Source organism: Lutjanus erythropterus, chromosome 2, assembly GCF_056507025.1.
Source record: "Lutjanus erythropterus isolate fLutEry1 chromosome 2, fLutEry1.hap2, whole genome shotgun sequence".
Classification (NCBI taxonomy): Eukaryota; Metazoa; Chordata; class Actinopteri; order Lutjaniformes; family Lutjanidae; genus Lutjanus; species Lutjanus erythropterus.
In genome coordinates this window covers 31,199,068-31,216,977 of record NC_139318.1, presented here as the reverse complement: position 1 = coordinate 31,216,977, position 17,910 = coordinate 31,199,068, and the positions used below count along the sequence as shown (strand labels likewise).

Below are 17,910 nucleotides of genomic sequence, written 5' to 3'. Positions count from 1 at the left end.
ATGTCATGACTTTGGGAATAAACATTTAGCAAAATTTCTATCCATTTATGTGTCTTTAACATAAGTAAACAACATAGGGATAGTTTCAGGTTAAACAGCGCACTCAAACACAAACTTCAAAACAATCTAAGGGTCTATGAGTCTGTGATGCCGTCTTACAACGTCCAGACATTTATGTCAAGGACTTATTTTTTCACACACAGTGCTATCATTGAGGCAGTCTGGGAAATGGAGATACTGAAGGTTGCTTCTGAGTGCAGACTGAAAAAAAGGGGAAGATAATATCAGTGTTTAAGCTATATGGAGTGGGCCGGGGGAGACAGATACGTACGGCGGGGCCGGGGGGTCCTGCAGGGCCGGTTTCTCCGTCTTTACCAGGCAGACCCTGAGGAGAAGAAGAAAGAGAGGGGGGAAGCAGATAGCAACAGTTAAGCCAAAGGTGATGCTATTAACGAGATAGACATCTGATAGCTATAATTGAGCTTTTCAACTACAGAAATAACAGCAGATCAATGGAGAGTCACAGAAGACAGAGATTACAACAACAGCTACCTGCTGAATAAAGGGTTGGTAGCACTTTATAATAACCATCATTAATAAATGGTACATCAACTGTTAATTAACCTTTAGTTAATAGTTATTTTACTGTTAACAAACAATGAAATTATAATAAATTATGTTTACTAATAAATTAGTAATGCTATCATAGCTGATAAGAGATGATCACTAATTAAATTAGAAAATTAACAGTTTACTGTGTACTCTTATTATAACTAGGGATGCACGATATGGATTTTTTTCAGTAAAGTTCATCAAAAACTTGGCAAACATGCCATGACTTTTATAGAGCACTTTGCCAAAAAATTCAAATTAAGTGTTTTGATATCATTTGTCAAATCAGATACTATTATAGACAGATATAGATAGATATTAGTTGATAATTTATCACCCATGATATATATTATCCATCACTAATTATAACAATTTATATATACTATGTTGTGTTTTTGTTGATGATTATCAAAGATGAACCAGATATTTAAAACACTTTGTTAATGGTTAATAATTAGTTTATAAATCATCTATAAACACTATTTGGCTGACTATTATAAATATGTAACTGATGATTATAATACCTTATGAAAGCAGCCTTGACACATTATTTTATGGTGTGTTACATTATTTTCAACCCACATCTGATCTTTTCCTAAACCTACCCAAGTAGTTTTTGTGCCTTTATTTTGAAAGTTTACTTGGACCAAGCATTTCATTTTTACTAATGACTGCGGAGCTCTGCACGTGCAAAAACAGACGTTAGAGGGGTACCGACAGCTTCACAGTTTGAAGTGTGAGGCCACTGATCAACCTGCTGTATTTGACGAGTTGGGAATGAGAGGATGTTGTCTACAAACATCTGGATGGTTATTGTAAAGTTGCAACTGATGTTTGGAAAACTTTGTAAATGGTTAATAAATACAATGTAGTGGAAGACCAATGTAAAATTGCAATTAATTTTTTTGAAACTTTACAATTGCATGATGAATGGTTTATAAAGGATATATAAACATGATTCTATGTTTATTAACAGTAAAATAACTTAATTAAAGCTTAATTTCCCTTTAAATTTACCACTTATTAATGAAGATTACTGAGGTGTTACCAAAGGATTAAATATAATCTGTTATATTATAATATTCATGAGCACCGTCCACACTACTTCAACAGCTACTTGTATTTTTCTAGTGTTTTCTTCCTATTATATATCCCAAAACAGCCATTTCTAATGTTACATATCCTGATTTATATAAATATGCAGATTTCAAAATCTATGTATCAATAAGATCCATCAAGTCAATTAAAGGATGGTTGACTTTAAAATGTCCTAAAATGGAAACATGGTGATATCAGCTAAACAATTTCTGTATTTTTAAAATCAAAATACCTGCATGATCCAGTTGAATGACTCCAGTGTTAATTCTGATAGCAAATTTGAATTTAGTTTTACTCATATTTAGAAACTTAGTTGACTAAAAACTAACTAACTAATTAACTAACAAGTTTAGTTGAAGTGTAATGTACAATTCATATGTGTAACAATAAGAACAGTGACTCCAGTAGGTTATTTGATGCAGAAAAGGGTGAAGTAACTCACTCTCAGACCAGGAGCTCCACCCAGTCCTTTCTCACCAGACTTGCCAGGCTCACCCTAATCACAACAAAAACAAAATGCAGCGGTTAGTCACAGGACCGTGGCTGATTGGCTCAGTCCTGCATCTATTTCAGGAGGAGAGAGGGAGCATGAGGTGGTGAAAAATCAAATGGCATGAAATTGCTCAGCAGTATTTCAGTTGTTGTTGAACGTGTATAGTTTCTATTCTTGATTCAGGGACTTATTTTTAGAAAGAACAAAAAAAAACAAAAAAAACAAAAACAAAAAAACAAAGACAACAGAAGAAGATCTACTGGCCCAAAATATATTATAATGAAACACTGGCCCTACATAAATAAGTCTTTTAGCATGATTATGCATTATGCATGATTAATTGTTTTTGTTTTGTTTTTTGTTTTGATTTTTTTTTAATAGAATTACTCACAGTGGCTCCCTTGGGTCCGGGGAAACCCATGACACCAGGCTGTCCACGGGCCCCCTGTGGGCCGGGGGGTCCTGGGCGACCGTCCTCACCAGGAGCTCCCTGGTCAAGAAAAATCAAACAAGGATCCAGTTAGATAACAATAAGCAAAGCTAAAAAAAAAAAACTTATTCTGTGGTTATGGAAGACTCTGGCGGAAAGAGCCGAGTGAGATCTTCCATCTGGAGAAGCTCATATTCAAGATTGTAAGAAAGAGGAGAGCATTTGATAAAGAATGGGGGCAATTTTATTCATTCACTTTTACTTTCACTTTCAATTGTTTCGTCTCTCATCATTAAATGTACTGTATTTTGAGTATAATGTTTTTCTGTTATATTTGCACCTATATTGTATGATACTTTATTTTGTCAGGCAACTTGTCAGTCTGGTTTTGAAAGGCGTAATAGAAATAAAGATTATTATTATTACTATTATTGTTACGGAGTCTGAGGGAGGGCGAAGGTGTGGGATGAATGATTGACATAATTCATCCTGTAAAAGTGGTCGCTGTATATATGTTTAATTATTTGTTTATGCTTTTTTCTTTCCTTGCTTTTCTGTCTTTTCATGTACACATTGATGTGTATTAAATCTACCTAATAATTATAATTGTATTTTCTTTTTTCTTGTCATAACTATGTACTATTTATCTTGATATAAAGAAAGAAATAGATAGAAATTTTTCACATTATAACAAGATAAATACTATATTTGTAAAACAAGGGAAGTCTCTTGTTTTCAAATGATGAGTTTATGTGTCATATTTATGTGAAAATATCTTGTTATATCTTGGTATAATAAATGTCTCATGCTATAACATGTTACTGATCTGTTTTTCTTTTTGTGGCAGTAATACATTTCCATAATGCCACTATTACGTTGCTCTTGAAAGAGAATTGAAAAAATATATGTACCGTGGAGGATTGTATCCATCATTAACCTGCAATGAAAATCTTTTCAATAAAAGATAATCTAATTATAGAACTGGATTTACAAGTTCAGTATGTGTTCTGTCAATATGAAATGTTCTTTACTCAGAGCTTTCTGCACTTTATTGGTTTTATTGTTTATTGCTTGTTGCTTCAGGTTCCCAGATGGCACAGTGCCAGTCACGTGTTTGTGTTCTCTGGTGTTCGTACATGAGAAGCATTTCTAAGACTGATGCACAATTTCATGTGTTGGCTGGATGACTCAGAGAAGAGCCTCATAGAGGCTTTAACCAGCAGGAAGAGCTGCTCTCGTTACTCATCCAGGCTCAAAAAACACGAGCAAAAAGCCTGTGAATCAATTTTTTTTAAACTGAATGATGGCTTATTGCTGTTTTATCTTGTATGTCTTAATTTTATTTTATTTTTCATTGATACAGATGCTGTTGTGAGTTTGAAATAATATTTGAACTGAAATGAATATAAACAAGAGTGAAAAGCAGTCGTGAAACTGAGACCACAGTGAATGTTATTGACTTCAGTTTTTTTCGTAAAGGTAAAATGTGTGATAAAATAGCATTATAATGAAGTACTGTACTGCTGCAGAGATGCCTTGGCTGCCTACAAATCTTGTCCTCCAGATGTAATAAAACATGTTTGTGTCACATCATCATGATCTTAACAGCATTTTTTCAATGTAAATGAAAACTGTGATGCAAAAATGATAATTTCCTCTAACTGTGAATCTTATTTTCCCATATTGTACAGTCCAAATACCCATCCCCACAGAGAAAACAGGTCTGATAGTGAGGAATAAACTGTTTCAACAATGGAAAATGTTACATCACGCTTAGATTTAGATTGGAAACATGTAATGGGAAGGAGCGATTACTCTGAGACTCTGGTCAGAATTAGGTTTGGAGGTTTGGAGTGGGATCTAGTAGAGAAATGAGCACCATGCCCCAAGGATATGCAAGAGTTACTTAATTTGTTGAAATTTTCATTGCTCCTAAGTAAATAAATCCCTCTGGGGTAAACTAGGAAAGCCAGGCAGCAAAGAAGTAACAGATGAAATGTGCATCAATCATTATCAGTCTGACCGTATGCCAGTCCTTCAGTTAGTCAGTCAACACATCAAATAGCTATTTCATTTGTCAATAAACCATAATGTTTTAAGAAACACAGTCCCTGAACACCAAACATGACAACATAATGCTCATATAACTCACATAAAAACTTTAAAATCATTGGGCAGCACTTTTATTATAAAAGTGTTTCAAGTTTACCAAAAAATGTGGGGTTGCACTATATGATATATGAACGCCAACAGCTAAACAGTCTGCAAGAGGAGCGAATCTGTTAAAAATAGATCAGTTTCAGTCAACAGTTTTGGTAAAAAAAAAAAAAAAACACTTTTATGGGACTTTCCACTTAGTTAAGAAGTGGATTAGACCAAAAACAGCAAATTAAAAGTTATTACGAACAATCAGAGCCAGTCTGGCAAACTCAGGCCCAAGTGAAGCTGAAAAAATGCCAGAACTGCGTGTGAGACTTTGTCAGTCTAAAAAAAAAAAAAAGACAGCAGAGCCTGTTTGAAACACAAACACCACTGTGGGGATGAGAGCGGTGGATAATGGGTGGATAAATATCCCGCAATTCAATTTGATGAAACCACTTATGAGTCATTACGTGATGAGAGCACATTTGGTAAAATGACACGTCTCTCCTTGCTTGCTCCACATGTGATATTAAAAAAAAAACACAGCAACACACAGTCACTCACGCTGGGTAAGATACATAAGGTACTGCGTGATTATTTTTACTGATATACAGAGACAGAAACACAAAAAAATGCTGCATTACAACAGGAAAAAGTACACTTACAGAAGGTCCAACTTTGCCTTGAGGACCAGCGTCACCAGGGCGTCCAGTCAGGCCCTGTTAGACGGAAAAAAAGACGAAATCCAGATGAGTCATCTACATGCAGACGTGCGCTTAAGACAGGTGGGAACATATGGCACTGTGGGAAACTGAATTTACACCTCTGATTGGCCCCGTGTGTAACAAGCAACAATTCAACACCTCCTGATGGAAATGCCAAAAATATGAATGAGAGCTCACTTCAGCTGCTGATGTGAATGGACTCACTACAGGTGTTTTTTAATACTTCCTCTGTAGTGATCGTTCAGAAATATTAACTAACACTTGTGTTGCTTTTGGGAAATGAAATTTATCCAGACGGAAGTAAAACACTTTCCAGGGAAAACCATGTATCTGTAAATTGGTGACAGAATTTGAGGGATTAAAGGGTAACTCCACTGATTTTACACATAACGTTAAGTTTATTCCTCATGGAAGGTGAACTACACACTTTGTAACAACCGTTTTATCATGTTTTCTGTGGCTCTGGAGGAGCTTTGTCAAGTCTCAGGGTTATCTCTGCTCAAGTTTAGAGATTTCAGTATCTAAGTCTGTTTACAAGTCTTGGGGAATACTGCTGTATGTATGGGGAAAATAAAACGTTCTGTGGCTCCAGAAGCAGCTTGTAAAGTCTGATAAGTTGACTCGTGTCATTTACGTCAACATCAGTTGGAGCTGAAAAAAGACTACAAATTTTAAAATAATAAAAAAAATAAATCTAGCCCGCTCATCCGAATCTTCAACCATTTAAATAGGGGAGAACACCTCTCACTGCAATTTCTGTCTTTTCTGTTGGTTGTATATTAAACCAAACCAAACTAAATTAAACCAAACCAAACCAAACCAAACTAAACTAAACTAAACTAAACATGATTTGCCGCAATATAAATACATTTGACTTGACTAAACTGGTGGAAGCCATTGTTGCAAACTGGAACCTGAAAGATGAAGATGTTCATCAAGCAGGTCAAATTTACTGGAGAAATGCAGTTGTTAAGTGCTCCTTTATGAGATGAGACAATTTTCTGACTTACTGAGCTAAATTAAGCATTTAAAAACTAATTGGAGTACCAAAAAATGCATTATCACAACTTATGAAACAGATGGGGCTGTTTTTTCTTGAAACAGCCTCAAACTCATGAAAAACTGACTGTTTGGAGATACATGTTTTTCACAGGACAGCATTAATGTCATCAGCTGAGAATTAAGTAAGTAATCAAGTTAGGACTGTCCCAGACACTGAGCTAGATAATAATTTTGTAAATACTACCACAAATTTGTTATCTTTAATTGGAGAGTGAAATCCTCCGATTCAAAGGATGACATCTGACATACTGTATGTACTGTATCGACACTGACCCACAGAATAATTACACAATGAGGTAACAGAGCCAAATTTTGTGTTCAAAATGTAAAGATACATTGGCATCCATCTAAAATGATTGATGACTCTGTCCTTATTTCTGCACATTTAACAGCAGATTTCTGCAGGTCACCAACATCCAGATCTGGGGTATCATAGAAAAGGGAAGTTCTTACTCTGGCACCAGGCAGACCAGACTCTCCAGGACGGCCGGGGTCACCGTTGGCACCCTTGGGACCGCTGGCACCAGCGGGTCCACGCTCACCAGGGGCTCCCTGTGTTAGGAGAGGGGATAAAACAGGTTGGTCACTCGGTCGATCACTAAAGAGCCGACGCTTCAATTCTAAAGCTCAGAGGAAATAAGTTTCCCTTTTAACAGTGTGAAGGAAATTCATTGACCCGCTGGAGATGAGAAGATTAAACTCTGACAGATTCATTTTAGGATAAATGAAATTGTGCAGGGGAGATAATGTTAAATGAGATGCTCTGGCTTTGAGACATGTAGGTCACTAGTGCTTGACGGGTTTCTGAGCAGTGCTGCCATCTAGTGGCCGAGTCATGGAGTTACACGTATCACTGCTTCCTGTACATGAGCCTCGGATTAAGTGATGTCTTCACTGGAAATATAAACGATCACGTCCTTCATTAACTTGACAGTAAAGAGTGAGTTTAGTGTGAACCTTCACTGATTACTCGCCTCGTCGAACGCATTATTTCAAAACTGTACACCGCTTTGTGCAATTTAACTTGATTTAAGAATTATTAGGAGTTAATGAGGTGAAAAATCATCCTTCAGAGACAACTGAGTCAATAAAATGCTCAGTGAAATCTTTTGCCAAAATTAAATTAATCATTAAGGGCTTTATCCACATTTTGTTTGTTCTTAACCACAATGTGGTCAGATGTGACTAATGCGTTTTAGTATTTGAGAAATATACTTGAAGCTGTAGTACATTTTAATCATGCTGAAGACCAACATGTACAGTATGCTGCAAAACAGAAGACAAGAATCATGATTTGAGACCGTGGACATTTGTATTGCAGTTTTGGTCTCGCCTTGAGAATCATTACAACCTTAAAAATGTGTTTTATAAACATCTACAATTTTGTATATATTTAAGTCTTTCATTGTCAAAGAATGCTGTAGTTTACACAGCTGTAAGTGACACAAATAATCATTTCTAGATTTCTAGCTCTTTGAGAAATGCTTGCATAAAAGTGAAATATGTCTTAAAATCCTTAATGGACACTATTTCACAAGGTTTTGTTAATTTATTGTCACACCAGGTAATTCATCTATATATATTTGCATGCAGAATACAAATATATACCAGATATGAATGTCTCTTACATTTTATGTTATTATCACTGCTGCTTGCACTTTAATATCAAGATAAAGCACCTCCACTGAAATATATTTTCCAGTAGGTTGTAATGATGCATTAAAGCAGCTTGAAGTGGGTCCTCAGAGTGCTGATATCTTCACTGCTAAATTACAGTGAAATTGAAAGCTGTCAGGGTAAGCGGCATAACCCATGCAAGAAAATCTGTTTACAAACCAAATACTCTTCGTAGGACAAGGCCAAGAAGACCTTAAGAAACTGTAATACATCTTATCAATCCAATCAATCAATCGATCGATCAATCAAAGAAGGAACTACATCTAAATCACATTATAGAACCGTGTTGTAAATGATAAATCAATCTTCTTGTATCTTTGTATCAGTATAAACTTTTTTATATGATCTTCATGAGATAAAACAGCATCTGCATTAAACCTAACAAATAAGATAAGACCACCCAACACTAGATTCAATAATCCAGATAAGACAACTGAAAAGATTTGGTTTCAAAATAATATAATCAGCAACAAGTGTTTTTTTTTATGTCACATTATGTGCTGTCATGTCACATATGGCTGTTGATGTTCTTTGATATTCTTTTATCCTCCGCAAAAGGCACTTAAGGTTACACAGATCATAAAGATATTTTATTCTTAAGATGGTAAGTGAGGAGTCAGAATAAAGGTGGAAAAATTTTAATTTTACGTACATTTTTCCCAGTTTGTGTTAAATTGGTGAGTCGGTCACATGTACAGATTCAACTTCAGCCGACAAAAGAAAAGTCCCACAATATTCTGCTGAGGCACTCATCCATATAAGGTGCCATGGCAATGCTCCGATGGCCCATTATTCCAAAACCCTAATAGTCCGAAAGCCTGTTATCCTGAAAACAAAAGCCCACTGCTCTGACGTCCTGTGTGCTCAGGCCTAAATTTACATAACTAAGACACCTACTTTAAACAAAACCATGATCTTTTCCTAAACCTAACCAAGCAGTTTTGCTGCCTGCACCTAACCAAAGTGAAACTGAAACTATTAGTTACAATGACAACAAAGCTCAGCTGACTACTGTTGCCATGACGACAAAGGTCGCCTGACAAAGTCACCTGATATTTGCATGCCCGAATACAGATAAATATAAATTAAGAATACAGATAAAAAACAAATAAAGATATTAAGGGCAAAAACTCCAGAGTCAGAGTGTATTTTCAGAAAAAACGGGTCTTTAGAGTAGTGGGCTTTTGTTTAAGGGACAACAGGTTGTCAGACAAATGGGTTTTCAGTTCAATGGGACATTTTTCAGACTATCAGAGTTTCAGAATAATGGACCATGAAAACAATGGGCATTCCCCCCATAGGGCCTTAAAGTTGTGTGCAGGTGGATTTATTTTGTGCCAGAGCGAGAACCTGTACAGGCCAGGTTGAAGCCCACAGAGTGCTGACTGTCTGCTCTCTAAAAAGTGTGACAGCAGAATAACGTCAATTCTCAAATTCTGCAGAGACAGACAATGTTAGGCAGGTTTGTGAGTTCTGATGACACTACAGTAAAATACAGTGCTGGAATAGTGAGAGCCAAATCTCTTCCATGGCTGATTTAAAGGTTACTGAGTCAAATTGAGTTAAATTGAATTAGAATTTGTGGTGAGGTCATTTGTAAGCCGACAGCATGTGACTATATTGTGATTATGCGATTTAGAAATGTTATTTTCTCTGTGCAGCAGTCAAAAACACATAGAAACCAAATGGGAATACTGGATTCATTGGTAACAGCAGTTTCCAAATGCAATATGCAGCAGATGGAATATGTTAATTGTCAGTTTCACAGATTTACAGCCGTGACTACTTCTTTATCTCTTCCTTCCTCTGCCAGATCTGTGTCCTCCATGTTCATTTTCTCTTTCAGGGCAGGTTTTCTGGTCCTACAGCAATAATGAAGCCATTTCTCAGGAGCAAATGTAACTGTTGACTGGTGATACTCACCTTGGGACCAGCCAGACCATCTTGACCAGGGAAACCACGATTACCAGGGGCTCCCTACACAGAAAACACATTACCAGAGTCATGATTATTATTATAACAATGTCTAAGTCACTGAGTCTCATAGCGGTCCTTAAGCAGGTTCACAGGTGTGCCAAACAAAATTAGGAACAGTTTAATTGGATTAAAATTTAATTGGATTGAAATTATCCTCATTAAAACTGTAGAAACACTCTAATTAAATGTACAGTATACACACAGATGCAATTATCACTGATTTAACAGCAATAAAAACTGTCACGTACATATTTTGTGGGACAAACCCTTACCAAATGTGTATATTAAAGCTACTACATGGATTTTTTTAACTGGTTATGAAGCAGATTCAATTTTCCACTGATGCCTCTATGTATGTAGTCAAGTGTTGCCAAACAACAAACATTTCCTTAGATGCTACTCACTCTCTCTCCAGGAGGTCCGAGTGGTCCAGCAGCACCAGGCTCACCCCGGGGTCCTCTCTTTCCTTCTTCTCCCTGTGGGCCAGGAGGTCCCTGAAGACCAGCTGGTCCCTGAAGAACACATCCATAACACACCAGGTTAATACAGGAAGAAAGAAAGACGTAAAAACTATATATAAAATAAATATAAACTGATGCAAAAATGCAAAAATTAATGTGATGAAACCTGTTCCAGCACCAGGAAAGAAAACTCAATACTTCTCGCTCCGCATGAGAAACCTTCAGAAGTACTGCGTTCTCTGAGATAATTTCTATCTAGTATCTAAAATCTGCTGACTTCAAATGTAATTAATAAGTGATTGTCATCCACACTCATTATTTGGCTGGATACTGTGTTTACAGCAGATATCGATGTTTGGATTTACCTGAACAGGTGAACAATCAGGGAATACAGGGACAAGTAAAAGAAAATAAAGCAAAACTCACAATTTCTCCTTTGGGTCCAGCCTCTCCCTTGAATCCTGGAATACCTGGGTCTCCCTAAAGAGACAGCAGACAGAAAGCAGCAGTTGTTATCATCTTTTCCCGTGCCATTTTATTATTTTGAACATGAAATGAATGATTTATTAAAGTGCCAGTGTGTAGGATTTAGTGGCATATAGGCAGGTGGAGATGGGAAAAAAAAAGCACGACAATAACTCTAATGTACACTAAAGAAAACATACTAATGAATATTATATTCAGTTTCTGGCACTTGTTGCCAATAGATCCCAGTAAATCTTACACACTGGACCTTTAATGAATGATTTAGTGAGTACATACAGATGTTCCTTTGGGCCCGAGAGGTCCAGTTGCTCCCTGAGGCCCGGGAGGTCCACGGGGTCCAGGGAAACCAGGAGCACCAGCAATACCAGGAGCACCCTACGGAGAGACATGCCATCAGTCAGTGGGTTGAACACTCAAACACCCATCTGAACGGATGTTGTCCACAGTAAGTTACCAATGAATTCTCCTTTGCTCAGTGTAAATAAGAAAATTCTGGTCTATCGTCGGTAAACTGGTGTAAAATCTGCACTGCAACTACACTCCAACTGTAATGTTTAACTTAAGCTATAAATGTTGTGAAGAAACATCCCATCTCAAGTTTTCAAGATTAAAGAAGAGCATCTGTGCTGTTTATGGAGTCCACTTTTTCATATTTTAGGGGTTGGCCAGAATGTGTAGCTTTTGGATCTGACATATATTGCAACTTCATTCCTGATGCAGTAATATTCTTTCTATTCAAGTATTTTAATGAAGTATACTAGATCAGTTTTAAAACTGACTTGAATGATAAAATACACAGCATTTTAGTGGAAGGCAGTTTGAAATACAGACAAATAGTAGTTTTATACTTACAGCTGATCCTTTGGATCCAGGGATACCATCAGTTCCAGGGTTTCCCTGAAGAGAAAAACAGATGAAGCAAGTGAGTGCACTGCAGTAATCATAACTGACACTGATTATATTACTGTTTTGAAAGTGATTGGTCTAATCTACTCGTTCTGTCATTAACAGCCTCTCTACAGCTCAGCTGTCTCAGTGCATTAAACAAACCTCTGTGGGGTTGGAAATTTTGAGAACAGTTATTACAAACAAAAATAGTGTTTTTCTTTTAAGTAATACTTTTCTATAGTTAAAATACTACATTTTTCCTTTTGTACACGTGTTTATAGCATCACTTACAGAAGCACCAGAAGGTCCAGGTGATCCAGGAGTGCCAGACTCTCCACGGGGTCCCTGAGCACCCTCAGGTCCACGGGCACCAGTAGGACCAGCTTCTCCCTAGTTAGCAACACAGAAGAAAGAAGAGAGGCAACATTAACTCTAAAATGTATGTAAAAAATCACAAGATGTTTAAGTAAATATCATAATTAGCGATCATATAGATTAAAGGGTGATGTAACTATTCTGTCACAAGGTGGATTATGGACACCTTCAGGAAAACAATCTAGCTGATGTTAAAAAAAGTGGATTAATCATTGTTGGATGTGTTACAGACACACCTGAAGGTGGCATTGAAAATAACTGAGCTGGATGGTTACTGAGAGCTAATCGAAGAGTTCCAGTAAAGGGTGATGCTGATGGAAGACCACACATGGGCAACGCAGGCTTTTAAATTAATGAATGACAGAGAGTTGTTGACGGTCATAGAGGAGTGATGGAGAAAGGTGTGAAATACAGTCTGCTATGTTGGATTTTGAATCAGAAATCCAGCCTGACAAAGTATTCTTGGAGCATGTCAGTTACCCAGACACGCTATTTTGTTCCCAAAAGACATCGTTGGAAATTTGGACACACATCACTTGTGTGTAGACATGTTTTGGTCTATGTGGTAAATGTGGAGATGAGTTGTGCAGCGATGTGCGGCAGCCCAAGTGTAATCAGTGTTCGGGGGAGTCAAGGAGCATGGCAGACAGAATGTCCAAAGAGACAGAAAGAGATAGAAGTCAAAGAGGAAACAGCAAGGAAAGAGAAGATTCAAGAAGTGAAAAGGAGAACAAATCAGGTAAGAAGCATGATGAATATCGTTTATGTTTTTAGCGTTTTTGGCCATGGTGATTCACTGTTTGTCTGAGAGAATAGAAAAAGTTGTTGATGCTGTGAGAAAGTTTTTGGATATCGTGGGAGCAGCATTGAGAGAGGCGTTCAGGCCCTCTCAGCCTCTCAGAGCACACATTGAGTGGGCTTGTTTTATTAGAGAACAGGATGTCAGGTGAGGAACAACTTTTTTTTTCTTTTTAATTTAGATTAGATAGGAAAATTGAGCTTTATTTTCAATCCAGTAAAATGTGGTAATGCAAGCATGTTGGATGCGTACCGCCTCTAAAATCCAACAAAGAAGAAACCAGCCTAGTCCGACAAGACCATTATCAGTTTGGCTGAGGGGAAATAATCGTGCTTCCTGCTGTGACCATGACTTCATTCACCACTCTTAGATGTGCTATCTGCCTAAAATGCCACAAGGAGGAGGGTAAAGTTAAGGTAAGGTAAGGTTAGGTTAGGGTAAGGAGGGACATGCTAGTTTTGTGACATATTTCCTCCTTGATGCTGTTACTTAGACATCACGACACATCACACAGCAGCTTGAGAGGAAACTACGTTTTTTTCACACATAAGATAATAAATTGTCACATTAACATTTTTACAAACATAACAGATATTTTTCTACACTAATTACATCTCATTATGCTGTTCTGTAGTTTATAATGCTGCTGCTGCACTCATTGCCAACCCTAAAGGTGTTATGAACAGCCTCCAGGACCGATAGAGTTCAGTTTGACGACAGGGAATACAGTACTGAGGTGAATTACAGCAGCTCCGACCAGTACTCTGATTACAGTGACGATGAAGACACTATGTGTTTAGGTGGGGACAGGAAAGGAGCGAGAGGGAAGGCGTGAGACATCGGTCGGTGCCCACCTCCAGAGGCCTGAGTGGAGGTTATGGCAGGGTCAACCCCAGGGCGCCAGGAGCCAAACCCAGCAAGAAATCCACCTCAGTGCTGCTGGACTGAGGGCAGACTGGACACTATAGTTACTCGCTCTCGCCTTTTGAGGCATAAAGTGGTATTATGAAGTGGATGGGTCGGGGCTAGCTGGTTAGCATGCTAGTGTCAGTAGATATCTCTGTAACACAATACATAGACGTCTTTGACATAATGACAAAACTGTCATTTCTTCGCATTCTGTTGATAATTTTAGTGACTTTTTAAAGGGTTTAAATTAAATTTCCTACATACTGTACCTTTAAGCTTATAATTATTATCATCTGATGCATTTCATAATCAGAGATTACTTGGTATTTGATCATTTTATCATGTTAATTGCATATTATCTGGATTAACTTGAGAAAAAACACAAACACACCATTGCACATAAAAACATTCTTTAGGCACACCGCAGAAATTAGAGAGGAATGTTCATAAAATAGTAGCATTTAAAAGAACAAAATAATCTTGGCTGTTGTTACAAAATGTGGTATCCAAAGCCAGGTGCATAATGTTTTGCAGACCATCTGGCTCTGCATAAAAATAGGACTTGGGGAGGAATGATGGACACTAGCCAGAGATTTTACCACACTGGCGGTATGCAGCTTTTTCAGACTGTTGGTGAATGGAATTCCTTTGCTATTTCTGCAGCTCTGTAGACTTTGCAGACTCACTAGTATGACATAATAGAGTTCGTAAGTGTTTGTGAAAATGGTGATGTAGTGAATCTTTCTTTTCCCGAAGGCGACTGTCAAAGCCAATCTTTTACAGGCTCTGAAACTAAGGTGAAAACTGGGACAGAAGGAGGAACAGCTGTTAGATTTTTAAAGGTATGGAAAAAAAATTCTCAACATTTTATGGCCGATAGTTTGGCTGTTACTAAAAAACACAATGCCGAGACTCGATTAGAGCTGGGTAAAAGATCTTTTTAGTTCGGGAGCACGGTTTATTCAGCTGAGGTTCAGATAATTGTGTTGTTTCGGTCTCGCTAGCTTTTTATTGTGTTAGTCTTGGGACCTTTTTAACTGCAAAGCTTTGCTCATAAGGCTCAGAGAGGAAAAGAATAAAACGAGGCTGCACTTCATGAGCTCTCAAGCAGGCACAAAAACGTAATATGAGATTTTTAACATTCCCCACCATGGGACTCTTCCTAGAATATTATAATGGGGCACAAAAACACATAGACGCACAGGTTCACAGACTCTCCTGCACACAAACATAAAGTGTTTGTAGATGTAAGTTGATATGATACATAAACACACAGACGCACATTTTCACATCTTGAGCCGGGTTTGTCTTGATTACTTCAAGGGAAACTCCTGGATTTCGTAAACAGATACTCCACTTGTAATTCCTAAAAGATTTCCAAAGCTATCAAGGGGGCTCGAAGAAGAAAGTAAAAACCACCAGCGCTGGGCCCTCAAGCACAGAGCTGAGCCCGTCTGCCATGCAGGAGGAATAAATCAGACACACAGCAGAGAGAGACGCGAAGAAAAAGACAGTAAGGGAGTGCAAGAGGGAGAATAACACTTTTAAAACCCCCTCCTCCCTAATTTTCCACACAGATGGAGGCTTAAAGCACTTTTCAATGCAGAGCAGCCTTCTCCGATTTCACTAAAGCATTTCAACTGGTCCCCACAAAATCCTCCCTGAGCTGTGTGCCGCCATTTTCTTACATATTAACTTTTTTATTAGATTCAAGAAAGTCCTATTCTTGCAACAAAGAATACACAAAACCAACATTTTTTGCACCTGTTATACCCACAACTTTACTTCCTGTTAGAGAAAAAGTCCAAAGAAAGATGGGCGGAAGTTAAATTATGCTGTTAGTTTTCCTCACAGAAAGGAAGAGACAGACAGAAGACGAAGTCATTTGCTCATATTCAGAGAACAAAAACAACAAAGTTGAAAATGAAAGGGAAGTTTTGGGTACTATTTAAGTAACTTACCTTAGCACCAGGAGAGCCAGGGAAGCCTGGAGCTCCAGAAGGACCAACAGGGCCCTACAGAGAAGAAAAGACAGCTGTTAATCATCCAGGTGTACAGATCATACAGCAGACAGGATTGTATGTGGAGATGGATTTCATCTAAGGTATTTTTCTGACTCAAACCAAATGACGAAAATAAAATTAAAATGATAAAAACGAATTAAATGAGACTAAAAATGATACTTACAGGGGGACCAGCAGGACCGGGCAAGCCATCGTTTCCACGTGCGCCCTGAATAAACAAAACATTATCAGCACATGGCATCCAAACCTTTGGTCCTCATGCTTCTATTAATAACTGGACATAACGATATTTACACAAAGTATTCAAATCAGGAAACAGTGTAGTTATTAGCAAGTGCCAATTAAATAATTTTTAGTGTTACTGGGCAAAAGTTCCTTAATAACATTTAAGCACAAAATTAAAGTGGTTTGAGAGAAAATTAGATTTCTTCTCCTCCTCTTTGCTCCATTTTCAAGCTTAAGAAGATGTAGCCTGTGACGGGAGACTCTGGCCAATCACAGGTCGGTAAGATAGTTGATTGCTGAGTCTCATTCTGAAAACCACCACTATTTGACAACCTGGTAATGAAACTCAGCTATCTTTCTTCAGAATTGCTTGTTCCCCCTTTAACAAGTGCTTCTTTTTGGTTCATTAAAGTGACACCTTTGAATGACAGTATTCTCTAAGAATATGCTCCCTAACGCTGTATTAGACACTAATAAAGCATCTTGAAGCATCTAATCCATCTGCTGTGAATCAGAAGTTAAGTTTTCAGACAGAAAGATGAAACTCACAGCAGCTCCACTGGGTCCAGAACGGCCTCTCTCACCAGGCAGACCACGAGGTCCCTGTGCAGGTGAGGGAGAGGAGAACACCGTTATACATGAGACTGAATTTGTAAATCCTTTTTTTCTTTTTTTGGTTTCATGCATTGTGTTGTGTTACACACCATTGGTCCGGGAGCACCATTCTCTCCGGGAGCACCAGCCTCACCCTACAGCGAGGAGAAGACATGTAGCTGTTAGTTCAGCAAGACAAACCTTACAATGAAAAAGATACCCTGGCAAATAACTACTCCTCCTGATGGAGTCTGTATACAGTCTATGTTCACTAATCGACTATCACTGAATAGTCATCAAACACCAATTGTTACTGAAATCACAATAAGGCCAAGTGCAATATCCAAACTGCAGAAGCTGCAATCTTTTATTAAAGGAAAAATATTTGACATAACAGCTACATAATGAAGCGCTGCACTGCTGCAGAGATGCCCTGGCCTGCATATCTTGTTCTTCAGACTTAAGACAGCCTGTTTGTTTTGGTACAGACTCCAACAAATGTCACATCATCAGGCTTTTAATAATTTTTTCAGTGAAAGTTTTCATGCAAAAATGATCATTTGCACAAATCATGAATTGCATTGCGATTGTAATACATGTCAAAATAATTGCAATATGATTTATTTTCTCTCATATCGTGCAGGTCTAAATGACAGCAACACGTATCTCAGCTGTTCATCTGGCTGAGGCCCTGTGAAAAAACATTTGGGTACTGCGCTTAAGTCTTATAATAGTAGGAGGGAAAACCCTGCAGTTTACTCTTTGGCTAAAACGTTGGTAGCCTTCTTATGTGAACAAACACACATTTACACACAACCGGCAATATCATATGATGAATGGACATGACCTCGATCATTTTTTCTGACCTTGACAAGCCAATAACATAATTATTGTGACAGGCCTAGTCCTTTTCCTACTCCTCCTTAAACACGG

General features: G+C 37.8%; 1 protein-coding gene across 2 annotated transcripts in view; it reads right to left on the bottom strand.

Annotated features, from left to right (window-relative positions):
- The window catches only part of col2a1b (collagen, type II, alpha 1b), a 70,377-nt gene that overhangs the window by 29,030 nt on the left and 23,437 nt on the right, over window positions 1–17,910 (bottom strand). For both annotated transcript variants that reach the window (XM_084737016.1, XM_084737024.1), the window contains 15 exons: window positions 17,088–17,132; window positions 16,933–16,986; window positions 16,322–16,366; window positions 16,096–16,149; window positions 12,343–12,441; window positions 12,016–12,060; window positions 11,440–11,538; window positions 11,104–11,157; window positions 10,621–10,728; window positions 10,163–10,216; window positions 7,016–7,114; window positions 5,441–5,494; window positions 2,595–2,693; window positions 2,153–2,206; window positions 332–385 (listed from right to left, as the gene is read on the bottom strand). In XM_084737016.1, the coding sequence (XP_084593142.1) occupies window positions 332–385; window positions 2,153–2,206; window positions 2,595–2,693; window positions 5,441–5,494; window positions 7,016–7,114; window positions 10,163–10,216; window positions 10,621–10,728; window positions 11,104–11,157; window positions 11,440–11,538; window positions 12,016–12,060; window positions 12,343–12,441; window positions 16,096–16,149; window positions 16,322–16,366; window positions 16,933–16,986; window positions 17,088–17,132 (1,017 nt within the window). The remainder of the gene's footprint in view (window positions 1–331; window positions 386–2,152; window positions 2,207–2,594; window positions 2,694–5,440; window positions 5,495–7,015; window positions 7,115–10,162; window positions 10,217–10,620; window positions 10,729–11,103; window positions 11,158–11,439; window positions 11,539–12,015; window positions 12,061–12,342; window positions 12,442–16,095; window positions 16,150–16,321; window positions 16,367–16,932; window positions 16,987–17,087; window positions 17,133–17,910) is intronic.